Source organism: Rhineura floridana, chromosome 6, assembly GCF_030035675.1.
Source record: "Rhineura floridana isolate rRhiFlo1 chromosome 6, rRhiFlo1.hap2, whole genome shotgun sequence".
NCBI lineage: Eukaryota > Metazoa > Chordata > Lepidosauria > Squamata > Rhineuridae > Rhineura > Rhineura floridana.
In genome coordinates this window covers 32,601,699-32,629,591 of record NC_084485.1, presented here as the reverse complement: position 1 = coordinate 32,629,591, position 27,893 = coordinate 32,601,699, and the positions used below count along the sequence as shown (strand labels likewise).

The 27,893-nt window shown below is 39.9% G+C and overlaps 1 protein-coding gene across 16 annotated transcripts in view; it reads left to right on the top strand.

The window, feature by feature from the left end:
- NCOA3 (nuclear receptor coactivator 3) overlaps positions 1-27,893 on the top strand; it is a 178,752-nt gene that overhangs the window by 116,783 nt on the left and 34,076 nt on the right. For 11 of the 16 annotated variants that reach the window (XM_061631382.1, XM_061631380.1, XM_061631366.1 and 8 more), the window contains 5 exons: positions 11,717-11,791; positions 21,012-21,119; positions 22,445-22,617; positions 23,406-23,506; positions 25,961-26,135. In XM_061631382.1, the coding sequence (XP_061487366.1) occupies positions 21,031-21,119; positions 22,445-22,617; positions 23,406-23,506; positions 25,961-26,135 (538 nt within the window). In that variant the 5' untranslated portion in view covers positions 11,717-11,791; positions 21,012-21,030. Of the gene's footprint in view, positions 1-11,716; positions 11,792-14,222; positions 14,426-18,294; positions 18,811-21,011; positions 21,120-22,444; positions 22,618-23,405; positions 23,507-25,960; positions 26,136-27,893 lie in introns of those variants that run through there. The other 5 variants (XM_061631374.1, XM_061631376.1, XM_061631378.1 and 2 more) reach the window with 3 other exon arrangements.

Sequence of the window (27,893 nt, the reverse complement as noted above, 5' to 3'; positions counted from 1 at the left end):
TATTATTGAAATAATTGAATATTTCTCAAACTCATGTGGTCTCATTAAAATAAACTTTAGTTTTAAAAAGTTTTAACATTCAGAAGCAGGAAAAATATGAAAAATGCCAGTATCAAACTGGAAATGAGTTGTCCCATTTATGCGACATGAGATACTTGGGATTTGTCCTCACTTTTAAATATCTCTCCTCTTGAAAGCTTAAAAAAAAAAGTCTAGCCAACTTCCAGGACAAAAGCCAATTTCCCCCATCACACCATTTGCCCTTAATTCCCATATTGTGGCATCACTGTAAAGTGGAAATAAACGATATTGTGCTGTAGACCATGGCTCAGGAGCCTTTTTCCTATGTAGTGTGGTTGATCCACAGGAAGAGTCAGTTGACAACTGATGGTTGGTACAGCCAGTTTCAGTGAAGCCAATGCTAAAAGTTGGCTGAGTTTTCAGGATTTTTCATTGCTTGATTCTGCTACAAGTAATGTGCAGTGCTGATGTATTTATTTCAAAGAATTATATACTGGTTTGTTTGTTTTTAGAAATAACTCCTCTCTGCCACTCCATCTCTTCTCTACCTCTCTCACTCACCCATGAGAAGCAGAAAAGGAAGTGATGGTCCTATCCACAGGCCACATTTTTTGGAATGAGGTCTTTCAGAAGAATTGGAAAATTGTGTCTTGGCCTGTGGATAGGTCTCCCCATTTAGCACTGCTTAACTTTTTTGTTAATATAGACATGGATGGGAATACTAAACATCTGGTGTGCCATTTGCTTATGGCTGCCAGGCTTACCACTGCATCATATTGGAAAGATCTGCTCAGTGCATCATTGGGATATTGGTAAATGCAGAGTTTTGTATGCATCTTGAAAACTGATAATTGCATTTCGATCTGGTATCAATTTATTGTGTATGTCAATCAGAGGGAGAACAAGTGGAATTCCCGCCTTCCAGAATATACTAGAATATGGAATGTATACAGTAGGGCCCCGCTTATACGGCGGGTTAGGGACCAGGCCCCCGCTGTAAAGCAGAACCCATTGGCTTTAATGGGTTGCGTCGCGCAAAAATGATGCAAAATGCCCCAAAATGGCAAAATCGGCTTTAAAACGGGGAATTTCCCCTGATTGAAAGCTGCCGCATCAGCGGAACGCCGTAAAGTGGAACGCCTTAAAGCGGGACCCTACTGTAAACAACTACGGTTTTAGTTGCCTTTTATTATGAATCTGTACACAGCCATTTTTTTCTTTTTTAATTTACAAGTAGCACTTTTCACAGACTTAAGTTTTTATCTTATATTACCATACCATCGATGGTGGGGATGTTGTTTTTGTTGTTGGTTTATTCTGTTTTGATTGTGCAAAACTGCAAAAAAGCAAATTAAAAATATGAGTGAATAAAGTCTTCAGTTGGTGCTGAAAAGGTAATGCAATCAGTGACACTGAACCTCCCTAAGGTGGGACACTACAGCAGAGAAGGCCTTATCCCTGGCCCCTATCCATCTCACTTTAGATGCTGCATGAAGATGTTAATATCTGGGTAGGTCTGTGCAGGTGGAGGTAGCCCTTGGGGTATCTTGATCCTACTTCATTTAGGAACATAGGAAGCTGCCTTATACCATTGGCCTGTCCCTCTACAAAAACAGCAACTTTCCGTGATTTCCGACTAGTCTTTTTGCCAGTGTTAGCGGGAGATCAAGCCTAGGACCTTTTGCATATAAAACGTGCTCTGCCACCAACTTATCTCCCTTCCTTGCTTTAAAGGATTGTGTTGTTTATTTATTAAATTTATCTCTCACCCCCAGGGAGATAAACAAATCTTTGAGTTTAAAAAATATAATTAAAATAAGATCAAAACATATTTAAAACATATAAAAACTGCTAATCATCTAAGAATTTCCAACAAATTTAAAAACAGATGTAACCAAATCATGTGTCTGGATAGGCCCACTGAAACAGAAAAAGTTTTCAGCAGGTGTCTAAAAGTGTACAGTGATGGCGACTTCCTAATGTCAATGGAGCTTTAAAGAAAGAAAGACAAAAAGCAACTTGAATTGTGTTCCAAAAAGACCTAGGGGCCAATTTATCTGTTTTAAGACTGGTGTGATGTATTCCATATGCTTGATGCCCAATTAGTAATCTTGCTGTTGTAGTTTTTAATACCTCAATCCAAACCTTCAGCAAAGGAGCCACACATACAATGAGCTGTAGATGTAATTTCCGGCAACATCGCCCTCCCCTTAATTCTCCCACTTACGTTCTGCTTCACTTGCTTTCTACTTACTGGAGAGAGATTATGTTGACCCAAACAAGTGCAGCTGAGATCATGATTCCCCCACTGCAAAACTTTGTCCCTCCTATTGCAGTCAACTGTAACAATATAGAGACTGTTGGGTATCTACTGTAGAATGATTCAGTTCAGGGGTTGAAAAATCTTGGCTGGTTTATTGCAAGGGTCATGCCCCTTTGCCAAAGGGTGGGGTCTTTTCCCGCCCTTTCTCCTAGTAGGAGTCCAGGGCAGCAAACAATTTTACCCCATCATAAAAAACAGACTTTAAAATATATTAAAATAACCATTAATATTTTTTAAAAAAATCTCTAAAAACATTTTTAAAAAGCTTTAAAAACATTAAAAAAAAGCTTTAACAACATATTAATAAGCAATTCCAACACAGATGCAGACTGGGATAAGGTCTCTACTTAAAAGGATTGTTGAAAGAGGAAGGTCTTCAGTAGGTGCTGAAAAGATAACAGATGGTGCCTGTCTAATATTTAAGGGGAGGGAATTCCACAGGGTAGGTGCCACCACACTAGAAGTCCTTTTCCTATGTTGTACAGAATGGACCTCCTGAGAAGATGGTATCTGCAGGCAGCCCTCACCTGCAGAGTGCAGTGATCAACTAGGTATATAAGGGATAAGATGGTCTTTCAGGTATCCTGGTCCCAAGCTGTATAGGACTTTGTACACCAAAACTAGAACCTTGAACTTAGCCCAGTAGCTAATAGGCATCCCTGAACCTGTGCTGTACCTCTGAAATGCAACTCAAGGTCAGGGAAAATTCTGCTGCTCCTTGTTCCAGTTCCAAGTTTGTGAAAACAGTCCCTGCTTCCTCCAGCTCCAAGGTGGTGTTACGAATGGACCTTGAACTTCCTCATGAGCATAGCTCACTAGAAATGCAAGATCCACTATTGAGAGTGCAGCAGGATCTTTTGCTGGAGTTACCCGCATGTCACCCCCAGAGCATGTATAATTTTACCCTTAACGCAATGACACATACACAGAAAGTAAAATAAAGAGTGGTTTTATTAAGAGAAGGAACAGGGACAAATATTGCGGTTTACAATTACAGTTAACAATGAGCAGCTTTCTAACTATTATTCATTCAGCAGCACTGAATAGACTAAAGCAAAGAGACTAACCCTATGAATATGAACACTTTCACATTAAGCTCACCCACACAGAAAGAAAAAGAAAGAAACCAAGAAGTTGTGTATACCTTTCCTGGAGAGTTCCTGGGAGTCTAAGGCTGAGAGAGAGACTTTCATATCTAGCCCAATAAGCCAAAGCTCCACCCTTTGTAACCAGCACTAGATTTGAAAGATCTCACCCAAATCCTTAGCTCTGCAGCTCTGCAATTGTCCTGAAGATGCTAGGGAGCGTTGATTAAAAAAAAGCAGCTGTTGGAGCCCTCCAGAAGAGGAACTGCCAACCCCTTCCAACCCCTCATGTTTTCTACCTTTTCCTAACTAGACTGACCCCAATGTAAACCCAATGTAAATGTCCCCAGGAAGATGTGGACGTGACAGAGAACAATGAAAGAATTTAGGATCATCAGTCAAGGAATTTGGTTTTTTCCCAGAAACCATTCCTTAATGAATTCCCAGATAATAACTGCAATCTCCTACCTGTGAATTGCTGATGTTCTGTCTCCTCTTAAAGGTTAAGATTATCATAACCGTTACGCAGACCATTTCCTAGTTTGAAAGGAGCTATCCTGTCTCCTCCTAAAGGCTTAGATTATCATAAACATTTCCTTGTTTGAAAGGAGCGCCTGTTCTTACTTGGTGACATTCCCCCAATTTCCATAGGAGTCAGGAAGTCTATACCTTCAGGCTTTCAAGATATGTACTCAGGTCACAGAGGGGCTGTCTCCCAGGAATCTTTGCTGTTGCAGGCTTTCCAAACTCTGGTTCACTGAGGCGAATCAAAGATTAAAAATCCCCAATATTTGATTCCTCATTACAGCGAAAAAGGGGGCATCTTGTCAAGAGCAGAGTCTTGAAGTTAGAGATAGGAGATGCAGGCTTGTTATGACTCTAGACTTGTGTCTGGTGTAAATAAATCCCATGGTTCTTCTAAATTTTGGGTCTGGGTTCATTCCCATCCCCTGCTGGGGCGCGATCAGCTGGAGTGCAGGAGTCTGACCGCCCTGAGGAGAAGATCAGCTGTAGCACGCTACAGCTGATCTTCCCCTCCTCCAGCGTGATCAGCTGGAGTGCGGGGAACTCCAGCCCCCCTCCAGCTGATCGCCCCGCTGGTATTAACGGAACGCTGAAAAGCGGGGCGCCAAGAAGTGGGGCCTTACTGTATTAGATTTATTAGTTGCTTGATACCTAAAGGTGTCCAAGTGACTTACAACAGTATTAAAAACAAAAACAAAGCAATAAAACAGCCACACCCACATACAGCTACAGGAAGCTTTGGTAGCAGGTTAATAACAAACAACATCATCTCATGTACAATTTTCCTTAGATCCATCCTTTTATTTTTTGTCCATTTTAATATGTGTTCATTTTGCCTTAAGAGCATATTTCCACGTTGAACTATCCCGTCCTGAATGGAGGGCATGGTTTGTAATCTCCGTTCCCCCCCTAATGTATCAGTAATCATATAATAATCTAGCTCTGTATGTCCAACTAAACCATCAGTATAATTTGAAAGAGAGAGGATCTAGCATTTTTTCAAATTTGGCAAAGAAATTTGGTTTGTCCAAAATTGGGAGTTTTAACATTTATATCCAGCCTTTTGATGAAGAAAGCTCAGAAAACTACCAAAAATCCATAATAGATTTTTTTTAAAGAATCAAAATTAATAAAAAGACAATAAGCAAACAGCAGACACAACTAGGAGCAAAGAAACTAGGCAGAATACAAACTAGCAGAAGCCCCTGTTCTATGGACTTGCAGGAACATTAAAGCTTTTAACCTTCAGTTGTTTCAGCTGCAACCTCAACACAAAGTGTTATGCACCGAAATGAATTGGACACTAATATGTGAAATAAAATTAAAATCCTTCTGTTGAAAATTGCGAATGAGGATTTGCAAAGAAAGAGCAACCTGTATAGTTATCATTTTCCTAAGATAAAATGTGTGATATGAAATGGGCATATAGTAAGATGGAACTATGTAAAATTTGCAGTTTTGGCACTTCAGCATGCATATTTTATTGATGATAGTTTCCTCCTTGAACAGCTTTTATAAGGCTTTTTAGAAGTCCCATGAAGACAAAATGTATATCTTAACTGGGATAATAATGTTATTATTTTAAAGCATTTTTATCCTGCTCTTCAGTTGAAAAGACTCAAAATAAAAACAAGACAGTCCCTGCCTGTAGGCTTACAATTAAAAGACTGACAAGAGGGAAAAAGCAATAAGGCACCAGTTCGCAATAGTTCTTATAAAGACCACCTGGAATGGAAACTGTTCAAGGAAGAGGAGCAGCCTAATGTAGTTGGTTTCCCAACAGAGCTTATGGAGTAGTTCTATTTCCCATCTCTCCCTCTGCTGCAGCCTGATGGAATGTCTGCTGACAGGCAACAATTGAGGCAGAGAAGACCTGATGGAGTTGGTTTTGCTGCAGGTTTGATGGAATGGTCCCTGAGAAATTCTAAACTGGGCAAATGGGCTTCTGGGTGGCTTGGATTAAATGTATGATTTGACAGTAGTCTGTCTTGAAGAGTTTACTGAAGTGTAAATAATGAAACTAATATTGTTACTGGTATAAACCTCTTAAAAACTGTATCAAAACTTTCTGGCATAAAATAGAGCCCAGCTTCTGTTCTGGTAATGCCCATGGTGCTTCACAGCAATGTATTTATGTTATTATTAGCTGCCCTTCACCAATAGGTTCCAGGGCGGGTCACAACACTACATTATTAACAGTTTAAAATAAATTGCATTCACAACTAAACAGGGTCCTAAAAATATATCTCTAGAGTGTCAAAAGCCACAGTGAAGAAGTGTGCACGCAGAATATGACAAAAGCTATACAGTGAAGGTGCCAGACTGAATTATCAGATAGTCACATCAACAAAACTAAAGGAGGCAGCAGCTATTTTAACACCCCCACCCAGGTTTTATACTGCTCAAATTGATATTGGATTGCATTTCTTAGATACAACACATAATACTTATTGTCATTAAAACTGAATGCGCTTTAGACTACTTATATAATTGCAGTAATTTGGTAAACATTACACACTTTCACAAAATATTATTCATCACCATCTTAAATATCCCTGGGCTGCTTACAAGCAAAACAGTGTTAAAAATACAATATATAATAATTAAAATCAACAAAGAACAATAAAAGACAGCCAAACCCCCACCACCACCCTGGTTAAATTATATGTTAAGACCTAGGTCAATTTTAACAATATTTTAGTTTAGAAAGACGTATTTTCTAAACTGCCCTTATTCGTCCTTCCCACCTCAAAACATATATAGGCCCCAAAATTTCTCCTAGCTTATTAGGGTCTGTACCAGTGTAATGTCTTGCATGATAAAACTCACTTGCTGTCTCAGCCTACCAATACAGTAAAAAACTTGTTAAAAAACACCCGATTTATTAGATCAAGACTTGCACTGAGTATTCTGTCCACAATGGAAGAAGGGTTCAGGGTGGCAATTTTTTTGCCAATTTCTCCTTCTAAAGTGCTACTTTGGTGGGGGCTTACCTCTCAGTAATGTATGGTTATTCTGGCATAAATCCACACTATAAATTGTGACAGCAGGGACCCCTTGTGAACCAACACCTCGGTCCGAAATGTTAATAAAACTGCAGTGTTTAAGTTCCCACTCTTTCTTTGCAAAGGAGGAGGAATGGGAGAGAACTAGAACAGGTAGAGGCCACATAACTTTTCTTCCAGCGGAGAAGCAGCTGTGACCCCTTCTGAACTAAAGAAATACATTTTTTAGTTTAGTTAGATGCTAACTATTTGTAAATCAGCAAAGCTTAAGTGTCTAACGTATATTTGCAAGGAAGGATAGGGAGAAAGCCAGAACAACTTGGCCATACCCCCTCATTTGTCATGCCCATGTGACCTCTTAGCAGCCCTACCAGGTCTAGAAAGCACCAGCCACCGCTGATTGCCATGTTGCCCCCTGGCAGACAGTAAGAAAACAGAATGACTGACCAGAAGATTGGGGCTTGGAGCAGTGGGGTGGTGGAAGTAAAAATAGCAGTACTTAGCCATCACAGTCTTGTTCTTCTTGGATGAACACTCACTAGACAAGTGCTGAGCTTCTGAAAGAGACACCAGCTTTCCAAGAGCTAGCAGGTTTCTAATATTCCTTTAACTCAATTCTAAATGCTCCTTGGTCATTTCCTGGTGGAGTTCCCCAGGAGCTGAGCACTAGCCTAATGAAAGCTTAAGAGGTGCTTCCTTGCAGCTCAGGAGCAGTTGAGACATGACTGTGGACACTCAAAAGGAAGTAATCAAGACCTCTAAACTAATTTACCTTGTGGGTAGCATAAAGCCAGTTTGAACTAGAAATATTGGAGGTACTCATAACATCACAGTAGTTTTCTTTTGTAACTTCTCATAATAATATAGGAAGTAAGTTTTTTTATGAATTTTGTATTTACTAACCCAGATTCTTTTATTAAAAAGTGCAAGCTTAGCCAGTTTGCTATTCAGCTCAGACTCCTGATAATTTGACTTGCAGCAACATCATAAGAGGTCCTTGAGGGACTCCACTGCTTGTTTACTCGTAAGCACTCTTTCTTTATTCTTAAGCTCTGCTTCTTATTTTAGCTGCTGTCAAGCTTTTTGACAGGGCAAGTTTATAATGTTCAATAGATCACCTCTATCTAAATTTTTTTCAAAGTAGATGAGGCAGGACTTCTCCCTACAAAAACCAGTGATAATTCTGCCTCAGTGGTGTGCATTTGTTTTAAAGATTTTAGCCTGAATTATACTTCCACCAAATTACCTTAATCAGCTTTTTGATAAATATAAGAATTACTGGAACCCTTTTTAAATATTGGTTTACTTTGGTATCTACCAATTCTCTGGTAAGGAGGCTGATTTTAGCTATAAGCCACAGATTGTAGTCTGAAGATAAATTTCATGTTTGAGTACATGAGCATCGAGAACTGGGAAGTCTTGGCCCATGAGCGTCCCAATTGGAGGTTGGCCATTATCAAAGGTGCTATGGACTTTGAAGAGCATGAGTACAGGGTGAAAGGGACAAATGAGCTAAGCGGAAGGCACGTCAAGCAAATCCTCATTGTGACCATCTTCCATCTGGAAACCTGTGTCCTCACTGTGGGAGGCTGTGTGGATCCAGAATTGGCCTCCACAGTCACTTACTGTTAAGACCTTACCCTGGAAGACAATCTTACTCAGCCATGAGTGATCGCCAATGAATGAATGACTTGAAAAATCTCCTGGATAAATGCCATTTTGATGAGTTGTTACATTTTAATAATTGGTTCTAAAACTCATTTTTTTGTCACTGGATTGACATAATTCTTTAGATGCACTCCCAACATCTTCTGCAGTGAAGACCGATGGAAATACTCCATCGGCTTACCCCTTTATCATCTAATGGTCCTTTTGCATGGATACCTGTTTGTGATATTTGTGCTCTCTTTATTCTTGTGAATTTGGCAAGACCTCCAGTTTTTAAAGGAAGTCTGTTTTTTTGAATTTTATATTTTCTTTGATTCTGTTGTTCAACCATGCTCACATCCTTTTGGACTGTTTCCCCCTCCCCCGATTGTATATGTTTTATTTGAGCCTCATTATAGTGGTTTTAAATAATCTCCATATTTTTTGAAGTTGGGCCAGCTCCAAAATGCCCTCTGTGCACCCTATTCTACATTGCTGGGATTCCAGCTACAGGCTTACCTAGCCACAGTGGTGGATTGATTTGAGACACCATTTAAATTTCCCACAATGCCCTGGAGCAACAGGAGGTTAGACACTCCGGGACATTCTTCATTTGTTTTAACCCTTTTAAGGGAAATGTAAACAGTGGCTTGTAGTTGCTTAGTACAGGGGGTCTGGCAGGGCATTGGGGCTCTGGCAGTTGCCTGAGGATGCTGAAGCTCACCCTGTCCTGAAAGGAAATATGGCTGTCCTGAATTTCCTAGGCAATTTTCAACTTGCATATTAGACAAGGTGTAGTTTTGTGTGCTGAGACACTAATGCCAGATCCTGCGTTCTACCATATCTGATTAGTGGTGCATAGGATTAGTTCTTTATTTGTATCTTTTAAGAGATTCCAGATATTTTTGTTGACTCTGACTCTTTCCTCCTTACTCTGCTCTGCTCAGATTCTACTGAGGAGGATAGATTCAGAGCCCTTTAGGGACAGGGCCTGTGATACTCTCAGCAATATTGCCTACTTGGAAAACACAGACAGTTGGGGATGGGAAATATCTTTTGTCATTTTGTGCTAATCAGAGGCTGATTTAGTAGTTACTCTGCAACTTGCAGCAATGAGTGTTCTCTTGTTTCTCTGACAATGGTTGCCAACTTCTTTGAAGTGCTGGGCTTCTGTGCTTTTAATAGCTGCATAACTGGGAATTACATTTTTCCCATCTCTGTAGCATATGATGGGACAAGTGCTGCCTTACAACTGGAAAAAGATTTGTTTGTTCAAATAGTTAGAAGAAATTATGATTCTGCCAGAGGAATTTCCACAATAGCATTTCAGATTTTTTTGAATATATTTTTCATTTTTCCCCCCTGCTTGACTAGTGGGGGTTTCTTATAGAGAAGGCTTTACAAAGGTGTAATTAGGAGGCAGTTGAGTCTTGATGCTTATCTTTACGTGACCATTTTGCCAATCACCCCTCTAATTGGTAATGTGAGTTCATCTGAATACAGCTACTGTCAGTGTTGTCAACGGAGTGGTTAAACTTGCATGCAAATGCATACGCAACTGGTTGATCTGAAAAGGCCTTAGTTAAATTTCTTAAGAAATTATCTGCTTGTACAAAGCTCTTCACCTGACTACTAGTAATTATCTATAAGTAGTCTGAGTAGAAGTATCAATTTTGAAATTCTGAATTTTGGATAGGACTATAGTGTGTGCTTCTACATGTGAATGCCTCATAAATATTTCCCAAGAGCAATTTATTTTTCTACTTAGCTTGAACAATCTTTCTTTTTTATACAATGCTTCAAGGAGTTTTGAATAAATCAATTCAAACACAGAGCTGTTGTTCAAAACTTCACTTAAGTTACTGTAATTCTCTTATACTGCATTAGGAATGCTTGCTAACTAACAGATTTAATAATACCTTGTACAACATGGCCATAAAATAAATTAATCCGGTTTCTGAATTTAATAGGTAAAATGGAGAAAGGGAACTTGTCAGGATCTCTGCTTATTTTGTTTTGATAATAGCTGTTATCAATAGACATTACTGTATTCACAGGATATAACATATACTGGGAAACTACTTACATAACTTGTGTTGTCATTTTTCTGTGTTTGTATTTTTTTTTGTCTGAAATATCCCAATTAGGATTTGTGGATGCAAGAAAATAAAAGCTAAAGAAAAAAAAGCAGATTTTTTAGCATGAAGAGCAGATTTTTTTAGCCTTGCAGCTGCTAAGCAGATCTGGCTCTGGTCAACGCCTGGATGAGAGACCACTTGGTAACCCTAGCCATACCATCCTGACCACCATAAAATATCATGTGCTGTCACAATATTGATCTTTCTATTTATAATTTTTCATGGATGTGTTTAATACAACTTTTTTTTTAAGGGTCCAGATATAGAAGTGAAATCTCTAAATGCTTAAAGTTAGACGATGGGACACAAGATTGCAAAACTTAGACTTAGTTCTTTCTATGCTGTTGAACAGATTAGCAGCTCGTGGCCTCTAGGCAGAATATGAGCTACATAAGGCTGCCAGAACCCCCAAGCAAAGTCCTTTCATTTCTGTAAAACCAAGAGTGGGTGGTGTCCATAACTGGATAATAGAGATGATGGCATAACTGGTGTGAGTAAATTATCTTATGGGAGGGGAAAGGAAGGACATTTTCTCTTTCTCAGCCCAGGCAACTTGAAGCTAGCTAGAAAGTTATTCCGCTGCTTCACTGTTGTTACCTCCTTCTTTCCTTTAAACAGAAATCATGGTTCCTGTATTGTTTTCCCCACTCATGAGCAGCCTGGGGAGTGAGGATGGTTGCTGAGTTGCCTTTGGTTTTAAAGATTGTGGGCAGGGGAGTTATGTCGACATGTCCAAAACAACAGAGTTAAACTGGCTAAGTAAAAGATGGAACAAAAGCAAGGAAGATTTAAAAATCTTTTTTTAAAAAATTGTGTGCTTGTGTGTCTGAGTCTGTAGTGGGTGAAAGCTTAATTAGAAATATGATACAAGTCTTCAACTGTTAATTCAGTATCTCATGTTTAACTTTGCTGACATGAGAAATTAAGTTACAAAACCATATTTACATGAGGTTTTAAACATTTCTTTAACAGAGTGCAGCACATAATGCCTACTGATCCTGGTGGCCATTGAGAAGTCATCCGCACTTGCTTGAGTTTTAAGGACATGTAAGTGACTGAAGATATTTAAAAAGTAAACCTTAGAGATTATTAGTCATTTTCCTTAAGTTTCCACAATAAGCATAAAATCTGGGCACTCCAGCCAAAATTAAGCAATTTTAAGCCCCGTTCTTAGGAGACCCACCTATATGCAAAAATGTTTCCCACTGAAATCAGGGACGTGACTTTTCCTTTTTTTAAAGTTGGGCACTATTGTACAGTGCTGCTGCTTTTTTTAAGTCTTTGACAAATAGAGAATGATGTTGAGAAGGGAAGTGTGGGCAAACCTAAGACCAATTCCTAATTTTAAGACACCTAGTGAGCAGGGATGGGGAACCTGTAGAACCTGGGCTCCTGCTGGGAGGAAGGGCGGGATATAAACCAATCAATAAATGTTTTTGGACTCCAGCTCCCATCAGCTACAACCAACATGACCAATGGTTAGAGATGACGGAAGTTGGAGTCCAACATCATCTGGAGGGCCACAGGTTCCCCATTGCTGCTCTAAAGTTTCACTTAACTTATTTTCCATAAATGCCTGTACAGTAGGGCCCCGCTTACCGGCGTTCTGTTTTCCAGCGTTCCGCTGATGCGGCGGCTTTCAATGAGGGGAAATTCCCCGTTTTAAGGCCTTTTTTGCGCTTTTGCGACATTTTTGTGTCATTTTTGCGTGGCGCGCCCCATTATTTTCAATGGGTTTCGCTTTATGGCGATTTCCACTTTACGGCGGCAGTCTGGAACGGAACCTGCCGTATAAGGGGGGCCCGCCTGTATTACTATTACAGTAGGGCCCTGCTTACCGGCGTTCTGTTTTCCGGCGTTCCGCTGATGCGGCGGCTTTCAATGAGAGGAAATTCCCCGTTTTAAGGCCATTTTTGCACTTTTGCGACATTTTGCAACATTTTTGCACGATACACACCATTATTTTCAATGGGTTTCGCTTTACGGTGATTTCCGCTTTACGGCAGCAGTCTGGAACAGAACCTGCTGTATAAGCGGGGCCCACCTGTATTTATATTCTGATCACCTCACTAGCACAGTTAAAGCCTCTGATGAAGCAGGCTTTTCCCAGTCAAACCTCATGCTAACAGCAATGTAGTTCATTTTTAAGATGCCACAAGATATAGTTGTTTTTCTCACAGCAACTCTTCCTGAATTTCCGTCCTTTGGCAGTATTGTTTATGAAAACACTTTATCAGCTGTTGAACCTTGGCTTTGAGAACTGGGTTTTTTTTATCTTAGTAGCAAGGTCAGGCTAGCTGCTTCTAGATCACTCCTTGTAGCAAAGCCCCTCTCAACTCCCTGTCTTTCCTCTGAGAAACCCATTATGTCATTTCATGCTTGTGTCCCTTAAACAATCCCAGAAACAAGGAGCTAAGAATTTTTTTTGTTCTTGTTACAAATATCTACAGATACCCCATTTCAAGGGCAGCATGTTATATTAATATTAGTGCTAGAGGTAAACACCAAAGCAGTATCATATGCAGAAATTGTATTTGACCTTAAAAAATCCAGGAACTTGAAACCTCTAAACAGTTCTTGCAACCATAGGAACCACTCGAGCAAGACAATGACACAGTACAAATAGGCCTGTATGTCTGATAGTATCAGATGCAGCAGTAAGAGCTAGAAATATTGCACCCGTCTTGTGCCTCTTCTGGAAGTCATTCCTGATACAGTTGCTGCGTGCCAACCCTTAATCACGAGCACTGTGAATATGGTCTGACAGGCTGATTTGTGTTCAGAATATCACCAATGGAGATTACTGTTTGAAGAACAAGCTTTTAAAGTAATTTGCGCAACAAGTTACCAAAAAGGTATTGTGGCAGCTTTTTACTAATTAGCGGCCTTTCTCTGACATTAGATAATATGCATTTTAATTCCCTATATATGATCTAAAATAAGAAATTTGGCTATATGCTTGCTACTTTCTGAATTCTAACACACAATAAAATAACTGTTACATGATTTTATCTAGTTATTTTTTTACTGCACCCCCAATGAAAGGATGGCATTTTGTCTGGTTTCATGCATACACTTTGCAGTCATTTCTATCTGTTGCAATTATTTTTCTGTGCTTCATCTTGGCTTCTCTGGCCAAGGTGATGTGACATATGCATGAGACATAGCTTTGGGAAATGTAATCCAATCAATGTGATCCAAGTCCAAGTTACAATATCCTCCCTCAAGAGAAGCAACCACTGTTCAAAGATAAAATCTAATCAAACTACTGAAAGAGTGAATGACACCTCCCTATGTCTGCAAAAAATTAAAATCCTATCAGGATGGGAAGCCACCCCTTCCTGTCATGAACCACAGAGCAAGGCTGATCAGGAGTGATACCTTCTCAATCAATCAATTTTGGAATTTGCTTTGAAGCTTTTGTCCAAAAGGGTATAAAACTGACCTTCTGATCTCACTACTTGTTCTGGTTGTTCAGCTCCACTCTGCCTGAAGTTACTGGCTAGAAATCACCCAGGCTGCCAGCTTGAACCTGGTGTCTGACTCCATTATCCTTCCCTGCTTTTCCTTCACTACTTCTGGTTCCTGCTCCTCTGGGTCCCCACTTGCTGCAGCCGCTTCAAAAGCCCTTTTCTGGGCTCTTCTTCAGTTCCTGCTTCTCTGGATCCCCGCTTGCTGGAGGTGAGATCCTGGTCCCAGCTGCTCAGAAGCCTTTTTCAGAGCTCCTGTCTGTCCCGCTGTTCCTTGCCTAACCCAGAAATTTCAAAGTCCTGTTGAGATAGGGCCAGCTTGCCATATGACTTCTCTGACCAGTAGAGGTTCTAACTCCCAGACCGGAGGGCCTCATGGTCAGGAAGCAGACCTGTGTTATATAGAGGCATTACAACTGATTTTTTGTTAGTTGCTTGTTACTTTTTAATTTTATTTGATTTATTTTTGGTTTTCCTCTGCCTTCCGCTCTCCCCCCCACTTCCTAGGAGGGACAGGGTTTCACATGGGTGAGGGTGGGATCTTTAGGCTGCCTAAACTGACAGATTCCCACATTGTCCACAGAAGATTCCTCCACTTTGCTTACAGCCACAGACATGTCCAGTTAACCCCCTTTAACCTCATGCCAACTTCTGGAGTGTTCACCAAGGTCCTGGTTGCATTTGCATCTCAAAATGCAAGGAATTTCAATGAATTCTTTGATGAATTATTATTATTACTATTATTTATTTAATTTGTATCCTGCCCTTCCCCCCAGCAGAAGTCCAGGGCGGCAAACAAGGCACTAAAAACACTTTAAAACATAAAAACAAATCTTAAAATACATTAAGACATGGATGGATGACATCATGATTCATTTGAGATGCAAAGGTCAGTCTCTGAAGGCTGTCCTGACCACAATAATCTACAGTAGGCCCCCACTCATACGGTAGGTTCCGTTCCAGGCCCCTGCCGAAAAGCGAAAACTGCTGGAAAGTGGGGCCCTACTCAGCTGTAGCACGGGAACTCCCCGCCCTACAGCTGACAGTGATCAGCTGGAGCGCACGAGCTCCCCGCCCTACAGCTGACAGCGATCAGCTGGAGCGCACGAGCTCCCTGCCCTACAGCTGATTGCACGCTGCAGCTGATCAGCTGGAGCGTGCGATCAGCTGTATCGGGGGGAGCTCCAGCCGCCGTGCTCCAGATGACAGCAGTCAGCTGTAGCGTGCGGAGCTCGCGTACTCCAGCTGATCCCTGTCAGCTGGAGCACGGTGGCTGGAGCTCCCTGTGCTACAGCTGATTGCCCCGCTGGCAATGCCGTATTAGCGGAACGCCGAAAAGCAGGGCGCCGACAAGCGGGGCCTTGCTGTACCTCCACATTCATAGTTTTGTGACAGATGGGTAGAATAGTCATCTGAACCCACACAGAGTCTTGAACACCTGATGAAATTTCTGAACTCCACTTTCACCATGTCTCTCTAGGAAGAGCACTGATAGGCTCTGAAGTTGGAACTTTTTGACCTAATGTGTATTACTTTACACTTACTTACACTGAACCTAATTTGCCATTTTTGAAAGAGCCTTTTGGAGCTTTTTGCATTCCTCTTTGGACCTGGGTAAATGGTAAGAAGGTGGGATTTCCAGAAATGGGGAGCCATCCATTGCAAGTGTTTCCCTTGTTATGTACGTTTGGATTTGCAATTTTGTGAGAAGGTGGGATTTCCGGAAATGGAGAGCCATTCCTTGCAAATGTTTCCTTCTATATGTACCTCTGGATTTGCAATTTTGTGAGATTTAACCACAATTTGTGCATGCCCTGATAACTTCCAGGTTTGAGTACTGCAATGTACTCTATAGCCCAATTTAATTAAACTATGGTTTAGCACTAGGTGAACAAACTTTCATGAGACCAAGCAAAGTGTTGGTCTTGTACAGTCTTCTCTCCGTCCTTCTCCTGCAGAGGACTTCTCCCAAGTTTAGTTATATATTTAAAACGTGACTTCCCCCAAAGAATCTGTGGAAATGTAGTTTACCACTCACAGAGCTACAATTCCAAGCGCCATTAGCAAACTACAGCTCCCAAGATTCTGTGAGGGAAGTCATGTGCTTTAAATATATGGTGTGTATGCAGCCTTACTTTCAAAGAAATTGTGTTTAGTGTTATGTATGAACCAGGGATCCTGGTTCACAAGAAAAATTCGTGAACTTTTAAATTCGTTAAACGTTCAAACTGCGGATTATGAAGCTGGCTTGTGCCCTTCAGATGTTTTGAACTACAACTTTTTTCAACCCTGGCTAGCACAGCTATAGTCTTAAAACATCTGGAGGGGTACCAGGTTGGCAAAGGCATTGCTTGTTGCCTTCCATGAGTCTCAGACAACAGAGAATCAAAGCCCTCAGCTGTTTTATTTATTTTATTTATTTATTAGATTTATATCCCATCCTTCCAGTAGGAATTCAAGCTGGCAAACAAAAGCACTAACAACACTTCAAAACAGACTTTAAAATATATTAAAAACAAATCATCCTTAAAAACATTTTAAAACAAAACAGCTTTAAAAACATTTTTAAAAAACTTTAAAAACATCTTTTTTTAAAAAAAGCTTGAAAAACATATTAAAAAGCAATTCCGACACAGATGCAGACTGGGATAAGTCTACTTAAAAGGCTTGTTGAAAGAGGAAGGTCTTCAGTAGATACCAAAAAGATAACAAAGATGGTGCCTGTCTCATATTTAAGGGGATTGGCTTCCAAAGGGGATTTCTAAAGGTCCATTTCCTATGTTGTGCAGAACAGACCTCATGATAAAATGGTATCTGCAGGAGGCCCTCAGCTGCAGAGCGCGACTGGGAATATAAGGGGTAAGACAGTCTTTCAGGTACCCTGGTCCGGTAAGACAGTCTTTCAGGTACCCTGGACCCAAGCTTTATAGGGCTTTGTACACCAAAACTAGAACCTTGAACTTAGCCCGGTGGCTAATGGGTAGCCAGTGCAATTCTTTCAGCAGCAGGGTGACATGTTGGTGATACTTTGCCCCAGTGAGCAGTCTTGTCGCCACATATTGCACCGGCTGCAGCTTCTGGACCAACCTCAAGGGCAGCCCCACATAGAGAGAATTATAGTAATCCAGCCTGGAGGTTACCAGTGCGTGGACAACAGTGGTCAGGCTATCCCAGTCCAGAAATAGCCACAGCAGTCTTATCAGCCAAAGCTGGTAAAAGGCACTTGTAGCCACTGAGGTCACTTGGGCCTCTAGCGACAAAGGTGGATCCAGGAGCACCCCGAGACTACAGACCTGCTCTTTCAGAGGAAGTACAACTCCATCCAAAGCAGGCAATTGATCAATTATCCGAACTCGGGAATCACCAAACCCCAGTGCCTCTGTCTTGCTAGGATTGAGAGTCAGTTTATTGGTTCTCATCCAGCCCACCACTGAGTCCAGGCAGCGGTCCAGGGCTTGCATGGCCTCTCCCAATTCAGATGTTACAGAGAAATACAGCTGGTATTGGTGACACCTCACCCCAAATCTGATGACCGCTCCCAAGGGCTTCATATAGATGTTAAACAGCATGGGGAGACAAGATAGTACCCTGCAATACTCTACCACACAACTGCCAAGGGGCCAAAAGACAATCACCCAGTGCTATTCTCTGAAAACAACTCTGGAGATAGGATCGGAACCACTCTAAAACAGTGCCTTCGATACCCATCTCACCAAGTCAGCCCAGAAGGATACCATGGTCAATGGTATCAAAAGCAGCTGAGAGATCAGCTAAGAATAACAGGGTCAAACTCCCCCTGTCCTCCCAATAAAGGACATCCATCAGGGCAACCAAGGCAGATTCAGTCCCATAATCAGGCCTGACCCCAGACTGGAATGGGTCAAGATAGTCTGTTTCATCCAAGAGTACTTGCAATTGCTGTGCCACAACCCTCTCAATCACTACAACGGTAGTTGTCACAAACCAATGTGTCCAGGGTGGGCTTTTTCAGGAGCGGTCTGATCACCACCTCTTTCAGGGCGGCTGGAATCACTCTGTCTGGCAACAATGTGTTGACCACATCCTGATCCACGCGGTAAGCCAAGAAGGGCAAGTGTCGAGAGGACATGTTGCTGTTCAGTCCTAAATCCCTGTATCAGTGCCATCTTTATTCTGCACAACAAATTAAACATTACTTTTTTGGGACAGGTACTTTAGATCTCATGACAGTCTCCTAGGATTGTTTTGACTGGAACTTTGTAAGCACCTTTGACAACTGTAATATTAGTTAGGAAGTAATGTAGCACATGTAGCAGTCACTGTTCCAGATTGATTGTAGGGAAGCCTTTTCTTTAATGAAATTATTTGAAAATTGGTAACAAATGGAAGTTTCACTTTAATTTTGCTGTGAAATACTAGAGGGGAACTGCAAACTTTTTCTTTATATCTGTAAGCAGAGTGATTGATACAGTGAGACAAAAAACCTCATTCTGTTCTTTAGAGATGCTTTCAAGAGTAGTGACTTCCAATAAAAATAACTTCTAGCAATTCCAGAAAAAACATCTGTTGTCATTATACCCCCATATCTGGTGGATCAACATTACTCCTGTGTTTTTAGTAAGTGATATTTGTATTAATAATGCATTGGATAATTGGCTCAGTTGTGAACGTCTCGTTGCATGAAAAAATAGCTATCACTAAGCATTTTAAGTGTAAAACCCTAAGCAGCAAGAGAACAGCCTTTCTTGACAAATTGGCTGCAGCATCGCGTTGCTTTCTACATCGCAGAAGCAGAAATATTATTGGGAAATGATGGAGGTCTGCGTAGGGTATATTAGAGCACTGTTGCTAGGGAAATAGACTCGGCCAGCTATCTCTCATTTTAAGACAGTGTCCCTTATTTCAGAGCACTCCAGTTCCTTACAAGATGTCCTGTATTTCAGAATTCAGCTATTGTGGTAATAAAACATAGTTCCTAAAGGTAGCATTGGTAGCTGTTTTAACTATTATTCTGACATTCTAACTGTTATTTTAAACAGTATTCTAAAATTGTATGAATCCAGTCCTGAGCAGACTTTGTGGTGATGGGTGGGCTATACATTCAATTAATTAAATAAATAATTAAATAGTATGTGTATTTTACAAATATCTGTTTTGACAACTTTGTGGATACTGTTACAAGTTTAAGTATAACTGAAAGGAAGATTGTAGATCTGAAGTATAATATGGAGGTGAGGAATAGACTGTCAGCCTTCCTGTTACCAGCAAGTTAAGTGAACAATTTTTTAAAAGAGAATATTTGGTATAATTCTACTCCCTCTTTTGTAATGGGCATTTCTTAGCATAATCCCTCAATCCTGAAATAATTCTTTACTGCACCTTATACTGGGAAATCCAGTTTTCCTTTTCATGTTATTTTATATTTGACTTTTAAAGGTGTAGAGGTGTTCTTTCTAACTACAAAACTGATTACTAGGTTTGTGACTCTGTTGTACCCCCTAACCCTTCCTGAGCTCCTCTCCAGCTCTTTATCTTGTTTTGTGTACTTCCTGTCTCTCTCTGTGGCAGCTTCTAGTGCCACAAAACTACGTCTATTTAAGAATGCAGTTGCTATGAGAGCAGAGCCAACCAAATACTGCAATCTGCATGCATTATCTACACAATACTACTTCAGGTTTGGGGACTTTAATCCCCCCCCCAAAAATAAAGATCTTACAAACTACATAACTGTTGAAAGCTGCTGTCTGAATGAGCCTGATGTGTACCTTTTGTATGACAGATCTTACAGATGCTTGGTATTTCTTTCTTTATTAAAAAGCTTTCATGTCTCTCTGCATGTGCGATTTCCTTGTCCTTTAAATGCCAGATCCAATTGTTTGATACTGTCCTGCCATCTAGTGGCAAGCATGCAACTCACAATTTGTTTTTCTTGAGTACTTTCCCCCCCCCCGATTTCTGATTGTCATGCAAATTTATTCTGTTTAAACTTCATTTTTATTAAAACATATATTACACATGCAAAATGAAGACTCACCAGCAAGATGTAGAAACTGTCATTTATGGCATGTGCATACCCAGTTTAAGAACTTAAAAACTAAGCTGAGTTGTGCCTATATAAGAACTGCCTTCCAGAAATGACATGAAAGGCTGCCATTTAGCATACATCTAGTTTGGTTAACCCTTAAGCTAACATTAACTGTTGTGCTATCCTTTCCATGATGAAAGTGTCCTGTGATTCCAAAAAGATAAGGAGTGATTGTCTTTCCAGTGTATCACTATTCCCATCCTTGCCAGTTAAGCAAGAAAAGTCCTGCAATTTATGTAGAAAAAAAACCTCCAAATGGCTAATTCAGGCTTAACAACAGTGTTCTGACTGGCATCCTCTGAAATATGTCGGATTGCCACTATCTTCCCTTGAACATGAGATATGAAATACAGAAAGAATAGGTAGGTCATGGGTATGTTATGTTACAGCAGGTGTGGGAAATCTTTGGCCCTCCAGATGTTGCTGAACTACAACTCCTGTTATCTCTGGCGTGCTTGTAGTTCAGCAACATCTGGAGGGCCAAAGGTTCTTCACACCTGTTTTACAGGGACCCTTATTCATTATTCCTCTTCACTAATGGGCATATTTACTGTCTATCTTCATTCCCAGTATTTCCTGGAATGCAGTTGAAAACCGTTAAATTAGATGATCTTCAAGTCACTTGCAACCCTGTCATTATGAAAGTTTAACCAAGTTCCTAACTTTGTTTTTGAACACCTTTGTTTTTTATTCATGAAAAAATTACAACTTAGTTACTCCTTGACTGTTTCAGTTGCTGATGTGTGATCAGAATGAGTGGATTAGGGGAGAACTCCTTGGACACCATGACCAGTGATTCAAGAAAACGCAAGCCATTGCCCTGTGATACCCCGGGACCAGGGTAGAGAGTATTCATTTTTTATTTTATTATGAGTTGTTTACAAATAGTGAATGGGTTTTTCAGTATTTAACCAAAATATATGTTAGCATTTAGTGTCAAATTGTAGTTGGTGACATGCCTAGCATGCTGAAATTTGTATATGTGAAACCAAGTCAAATCATAATATTGCAGGAAAAAGTTGTTTAATAAAACCTGCATATAAAATTGCCTATAAATTACTTTTCAATTTGGAGGAGAGTTGATAATTGTTTTCTTAAAATAAAATATGATAAAATAAAGGACCCTAGAAAAGCATAAATATTTAATCTGGTGTATATTGCTTAAAAATGTAAATTTGGTGTATATTGCTTAAGTCAATAAAGTAATAGTGGTATAACAACTTGTTTTTCTTCTCCCTTCAGTAGTTTGAGTTCTTACTTACCTTCTGTGTTTTTGTGTACCTGTACCACTCAACATTTGCCAAATGCAAGATGGCCCTTACAATGCTGGGCGTTTTTGATTAGTAATCCTATTCTGATGTCCTCCTAATATAAGGTTTTTCACATAGATTTCATTATGTATATTTAGTTTTCCCACCACCACACTTTACTGCCCTTCCTCTGTTGATCTCCTGCTGATTCCTTTTGATGTGAAGTTTGAAAAACATTAGTTTATATCCTTGCTCAACCACTAGTTTTCTTAGAGGGTTGATTTGAAAAGTTAGTGAGAGGTAATAGAGTAGTACCTCAACCTCTCTCCCAGTGGCTATTGGCAAGTTTGTGCCCCAAGATTAACAAATGAAAAGGGTGTGCGTGTTGGTATTTCTGAGGTGGGTGGATTTTACTTCGCAAGCTTCAGTGGCTGAGTTGGTGTCCAAAAATCATCTGGAGGGTGTCATGTTGGCTACCTCTGATGTATAACATTTCTAACTCATTTTTCTGTGCATGCTCTGGCTGCCTTTGCATGTCATGGTAAGCCATGGTAAATGATTTACCAAGAATGCAAAGAATACTCCCACCACTCCTCCCAGGTAGCTTGGAACAACAACAAAAAGATCTTTATCTTCAAATTACATCAAAACCAGGTGTTTGTTCCAAACAAACCACAATTGGTAAGCCAAGAACAAATCTTGGCTTCATATTGTGGATCATAGTTTGTTGGCCCGACTCGCTAGCAGGATGGAGAAGCAGGAGGAATCTTAAATATGGCTTACCATGACATGTAAACACAACCGGTGTGACTGACTTAAACATAATCAGAAGTGTATATCTGTACATATAATTTACAGAATGAATAAATTGTATGAATGAAAATCCTATGATCATAAAGATGTCTCTTGTTTCTAGTCTGATCTGCAGTGGAGAGAAACGTCGACGTGAACAGGAAAGCAAATACATTGAAGAACTGGCTGAGCTGATATCCGCTAATCTGAGTGACATTGACAATTTCAATGTCAAACCGGATAAATGTGCAATTTTAAAGGAAACTGTTAGACAGATACGTCAGATAAAGGAACAAGGCAAGGCTTGGCTTCTTAAATTATAAAGGGACATTATAAATCTAGCTTTTAAATAAAGCAGATTTGTTACTTTTCTGTTAACTGCTTGAATGTTGACTGTGAGTTTACATTAACAAAGGTTACTGCAAAAATAATTGGTACTGTACCAAAATGAACAAATTGAAGAACTGATCGACAAATTTTCTACACCAAACTTTAATTTTACATTCATTATCTTGGGCTAATCACTGTAGAATAATTGGTTGGGATGATACTGAACATTCAGGATTGTGTCCACAGTGAATTCAAAAGAGAGGTTTCAGGCTAACAATTCCTTTCTCCAACCATTATTTTCCTCCCTCCCTCACCAAAAAAGGTTTAAAGTAACAAGTGAACTGGTGAGAGCTCACAAGAAACAAAGTTCTGTCCTGCAAGGTTGGGCACATCCCATGTTCAAATAAATGTCTATCCCCTGCTTAGTTGCATTAGAGGAGCAAGTAAGGAATACAGAAGGAATCTTGGCATGTGATCCCAAGGCCTGCTCCTGAACTTGCCATGGGTACAGTGCTAGATATGGTGATCTCCATTAACATAATGATTTCAGTGTTACGTTATGTTTTCCTATAGTGAAGAGAGAGAGAGAAAAAAACATTCTGAGATGTTGTGATGAATATTGTGAAAATAACACGTATTAATTCTATAACTGCATTTGATTTTCATTGCATATTTTTAAAACACTTGGTATGTATAGCAGAAGCTTCCAAAATACTTATGTGCAGTAGTTTTCAAAACTTCCTGTACATTTTTAGGAAAAACAGCTTTCACTGATGATGATGTCCAGAAGGCTGATGTATCTTCGACAGGTCAAGGAGTTATTGATAAGGATTCATTGGGACCTCTTCTTTTACAGGCAAGCTTATAGGCTATTCTGTTTTAGTTCTTCTAGATCTGAACAATATATATCATATGAATATTTTTTCATTTGATAAATAATATAGGCATACTAACCTACAAGGGCTTCAGAGAAGAAAACCCAAACCTTTGGAATCAAACGGACCTTTAGCGTTGTGGCATCTACCATTTGGAATTCCCTCCCCTTAAATATTAGACAGGTGCCATCTCTGTTGCCTTTTCAGCGCCTATTGAAAACCGCCCTCTTTGAACAAGCCTTTTAAATAGAGACTTTATCCCAGTCTTCATGTGTTGGAATTGTTTTAGTGTTTTTTTCAAATACATTTAAAAGATATTTTTTAAGGTGCTTTGTTTTAAGGTGTTTTAAAGATTTTTTTTTTTTTAGTGTCTTTGTTTGCTGCCCTGAGTTCCCTCTGCAAGGAGGGGCGGGATACAAATTTAAATAATCATAGTAATAATAATCTTCAGAGTTTCTTGTGGAGGTAATTGATATAAATGCCTTAAGCTACTTCAGACGTTAGCGTGTGGATAGACAACTCTGTTGGACTATAGCTCACATAATCTTTGACCATTGGTCATGCTGGTTGGGGCTGATGGGAGTTACATTCCAACAACATCTGGAGGGCCACAGATTCCCCAGATTCCCCATCTCTTAATTACAACATTCTGTTCAGCCAAGATGGGGTGTAGGGTCCGCACAGGCTTCCCATTTCCTGTTATGGTCTGGTATGCTGGCTGCATGTGCATCAAGGGGGAAGCTTTGTTGTGCTTTTGATATCCCTATTTTAGAAGTATTATTGTACTAAGTGCAATCTGGAAGACAGGATTGGTATGTGAAAGAAGCCTACAGGGATTGGTATGTGAAAGAAGCAAGGAGTGGATGTTAAGAAAGTTATGCACTGTCTTCATCAAAACAGGGACAGAGCCCTCAGCCAAAATGGGACTCTCCCTCTGATGTGTTTTGCTAAACTCCATATTGGATTACCATCATATGCTGCGTGTGGGATTGCCTTTAAAGACAGTTCATAACATCAGTTGATCAAAAAAACCCAAACACCTGTGGCCAGAATTTGGTGCAGATAGCAGGGACAACATAATACTGATCCTTACAGATTTACATTGTCTGTGTGTTTCCTGGCTCAGTTTTAAGTCCTGGTTTTGATTTTTTAGACCATGTGTTGTTTCATTCATGTTCTTCTGAAGAACTTCGTCCCATATTTTTTTCCCTGTGAAATTAGATAATTTGAGAATTTTTTTCTGTGAATGCCCCTACCCATCAGAAGTATGGTTAGTTGTTGAGCCATTGTTTTTGGGTAGTGCCTTTTTTTGGGTAGTGTTCCTTCCCCCTTCCTCCAGTTAGGGAATTCTTCCCTGCCCACCTAGGCTTGCCTGGCACCTTCTCTTTTGGCTTTTACTAAGCAGGTAATATTGTGAAAGGCATTCAGTTGAACTGTTTATGGACTGAAGAACTGCTGATTTAATCCTTATCATATTTGGTGGTGGGGTTATTTTTATTTTATTTTAAATGCTTTTATGCTGCCGTTCATTGAAAATGAAACCAACTTCCAGCTTTTCTTGGTACAAAATTTGAATTGCCAATTTTCTTTGTCTTTTTTAAAGCAAATAATTCCATTGGCTGCATTCAGACATTATTTTTCTGGTGGTGCTTGTGCACCCTCTCCCCTTTCACCTACAGCTTAATTGATAATTTCCTAGCTTGATCAAAGCAAGTTTATTTTTGTTACCAAGGTAAGGTTTGAATGAGCCCTTCAAACTAGAATTGCAAACCTTGGCTTGCTCCTGGCCTTACTCTCAGTCCTCCAAACCCTGTATTTCATGGTCTCAGTTTAGAGAAACGCTAGCATAGCAGAAGGCCACATGCTCACTGCTCTGTTTTCAGTTATTAAAAAACCGTTTACAGAAGCTTCTTTCAGCCTCCTTCATCTATTATATGGTTCAGGAGTTATTTGGAATGGTATTTAGACTCTTGGCTCCTTTCCCACACCTAAACAGTGATCAGAACTTGAGAGACTTCAGTTTGGAGCAGCTTCTTGCACTAAACTGTAAAAAATAAAAGGAGATAACATACCTTCATATCTGTTAGGTTGAAGTATGGACCAAACAGGATGCTCAGGGGTGGTGTGTATATACGTACATGCACGAATACATGTGTGTGCATTGCTGCACATCTGTTACTCCTCTGTTACAAAAGATCCTCAATCTGGCTGCAATCCTATACAGACATAGCTATGAGTATGTCCCATTGAATTAAGTACAACTTGTAGGATTGCTCACAAAGCCTGTATTAATACAAAATATGCATAATTAATACATAATACATAAATTGCTGCCTGGGATTGGTGTACCCTTATTTATATATCTGTAGCTTTCTGTCCTATATCTTTGAAAGTCCGTACGCTTGGATAATATTTTGCCATAATTTTGCTTTTAGGCATTGGATGGCTTCTTATTTGTAGTAAATCGAGATGGGAACATTGTATTTGTATCTGAAAATGTCACTCAGTATTTGCAATACAAACAAGAGGACCTGGTTAATACAAGTGTTTACAGTATATTGCATGAAGAGGACCGGAAGGATTTCCTTAAAAATTTACCAAAATCTGCAGGTAAAAAGGCTGTTTATAGTAATTGATTTTCTTACTATGTAGATATCAATTATAAATAGGAAGACTTATAAGGCTTTAACTGTTACCACAATATTTTTATTTTTTGTTTTTTAATTATCTTTCACATAATGCTTTGACATTTTATTTTATTTATTGCATTTGTCTACCATCTGTTTGCCAATGCACCCAATGGCTGTTTCTTTGACAAATGTTTTTTAAATTTTTAAGCAAAATCTAGCACTATGTCTATGGCTAGAGACTAATTACATATATCTTGTCTCTCTTGTGTGTAAATGGCAAATTATTTTTAAAAATCAGTTTCTGTAATTTAAGCTAATTTTCCATTAGTGCTTTCATTAATGGACATCTGCTGTTAAACTCACAGATCTTAAATATAGCTCCTATATAGACTTCATTATTGATGTCTTTCTAGGGGCTGATGAAGGTGCATCTTTTTGCACAGGGGTTTGTTAGAGGCTAAAGCACAATCCGAATCAAGAACTGCTGGGATGAGCGAGTTTGAAATAGGTAGATCTTGGATTGTCATGGCTGAGCCAGGGATATGCTGCCATCATTCCCTCATCCCGACTCAGCCAGGGATATGCCAACTTAACTCTCTCAATCCAGCTGGGTCTTCACCAACAGAACTGAACGTATGCCAGTGTAATTCCCAAAAAGGGACATTCCAAGGGCATGGCAAGGACAGAACGGGGCAAGGGACATGATAGAAGTGTATAAAATTATGCATGGCATTGAGAAAGTGGATAGAGAAAAGTTCTTCTCCCTCTCTCATAATACTAGAACTCGTGGACATTCAAAGAAGCTGAATGTTGGAAGATTCAGGACAGACAAAAGGAAGTACTTCTTTACTCAGCGCATAGTTAAACTATGGAATTTGCTCCCGCAAGATGCAGTAATGACCACCAGCTTGGATGGCTTTAAAAGAAGATTAGACCAATTCATGGAGGACAGGGCTATCAATGGCTACTAGCCATGAGGGCTGTGCTCTGCCACCCTAGTCAGAGGCAGCATGCTTCTGAAAACCAGTTGCCGGAAGCCTCAGGAGGGGAGAGTGTTCTTGCACTCGGGTCCTGCTTGCGGGCTTTCCCCAGGCACCTGGTTGGCCACTGTGAGAACAGGATGCTGGACTAGATGGGCCACTGGCCTGATCCAGCAGGCTCTTCTTATGTTCTTATGTTCTTAAGGAAAGGCTTACACCTGTTCCAAACCTCTTTCGACTCAGTCATGTAATCAGGCAACCCAGGGGGACTTTACCCCAGCAAAAAGGGTGCTGTAAGTCAAGCTATTTTAAAGGCTAATTTTCCTCTGCCAGGCTTGGGCCGACTCAGCTGGCAGTAGCCCTGCTCCTGAGTGGAGTATGGAACAGGGGTAAGTTCCTCTGGCTTCCTATACTTACGATTTCTCGGTGAGCTTCTGCATCATATACGCTATAGGTATACGCTATACTTATGGTAAAGGGCAGGCAAGAAATCTAATGAATACTTAGACTGCTTCATTTATGGATGGAACTAATATATGGATATTTTGAGAATTAATAGCTATTTTTAATTATTGTTTTATGGAAAATTTATATGGAATTAATGAATCAAAACAATCCACATAGTGACTTTATATCTTCTATCAATTTTCGCAAATTGTAATGCTTGCATTTGAAAAATAATGATCTAAATGACAGCAATAAGGATATTTTAATAATATTTCTAATGACACAATCAAATCGTTCAAATAAGCTTACTC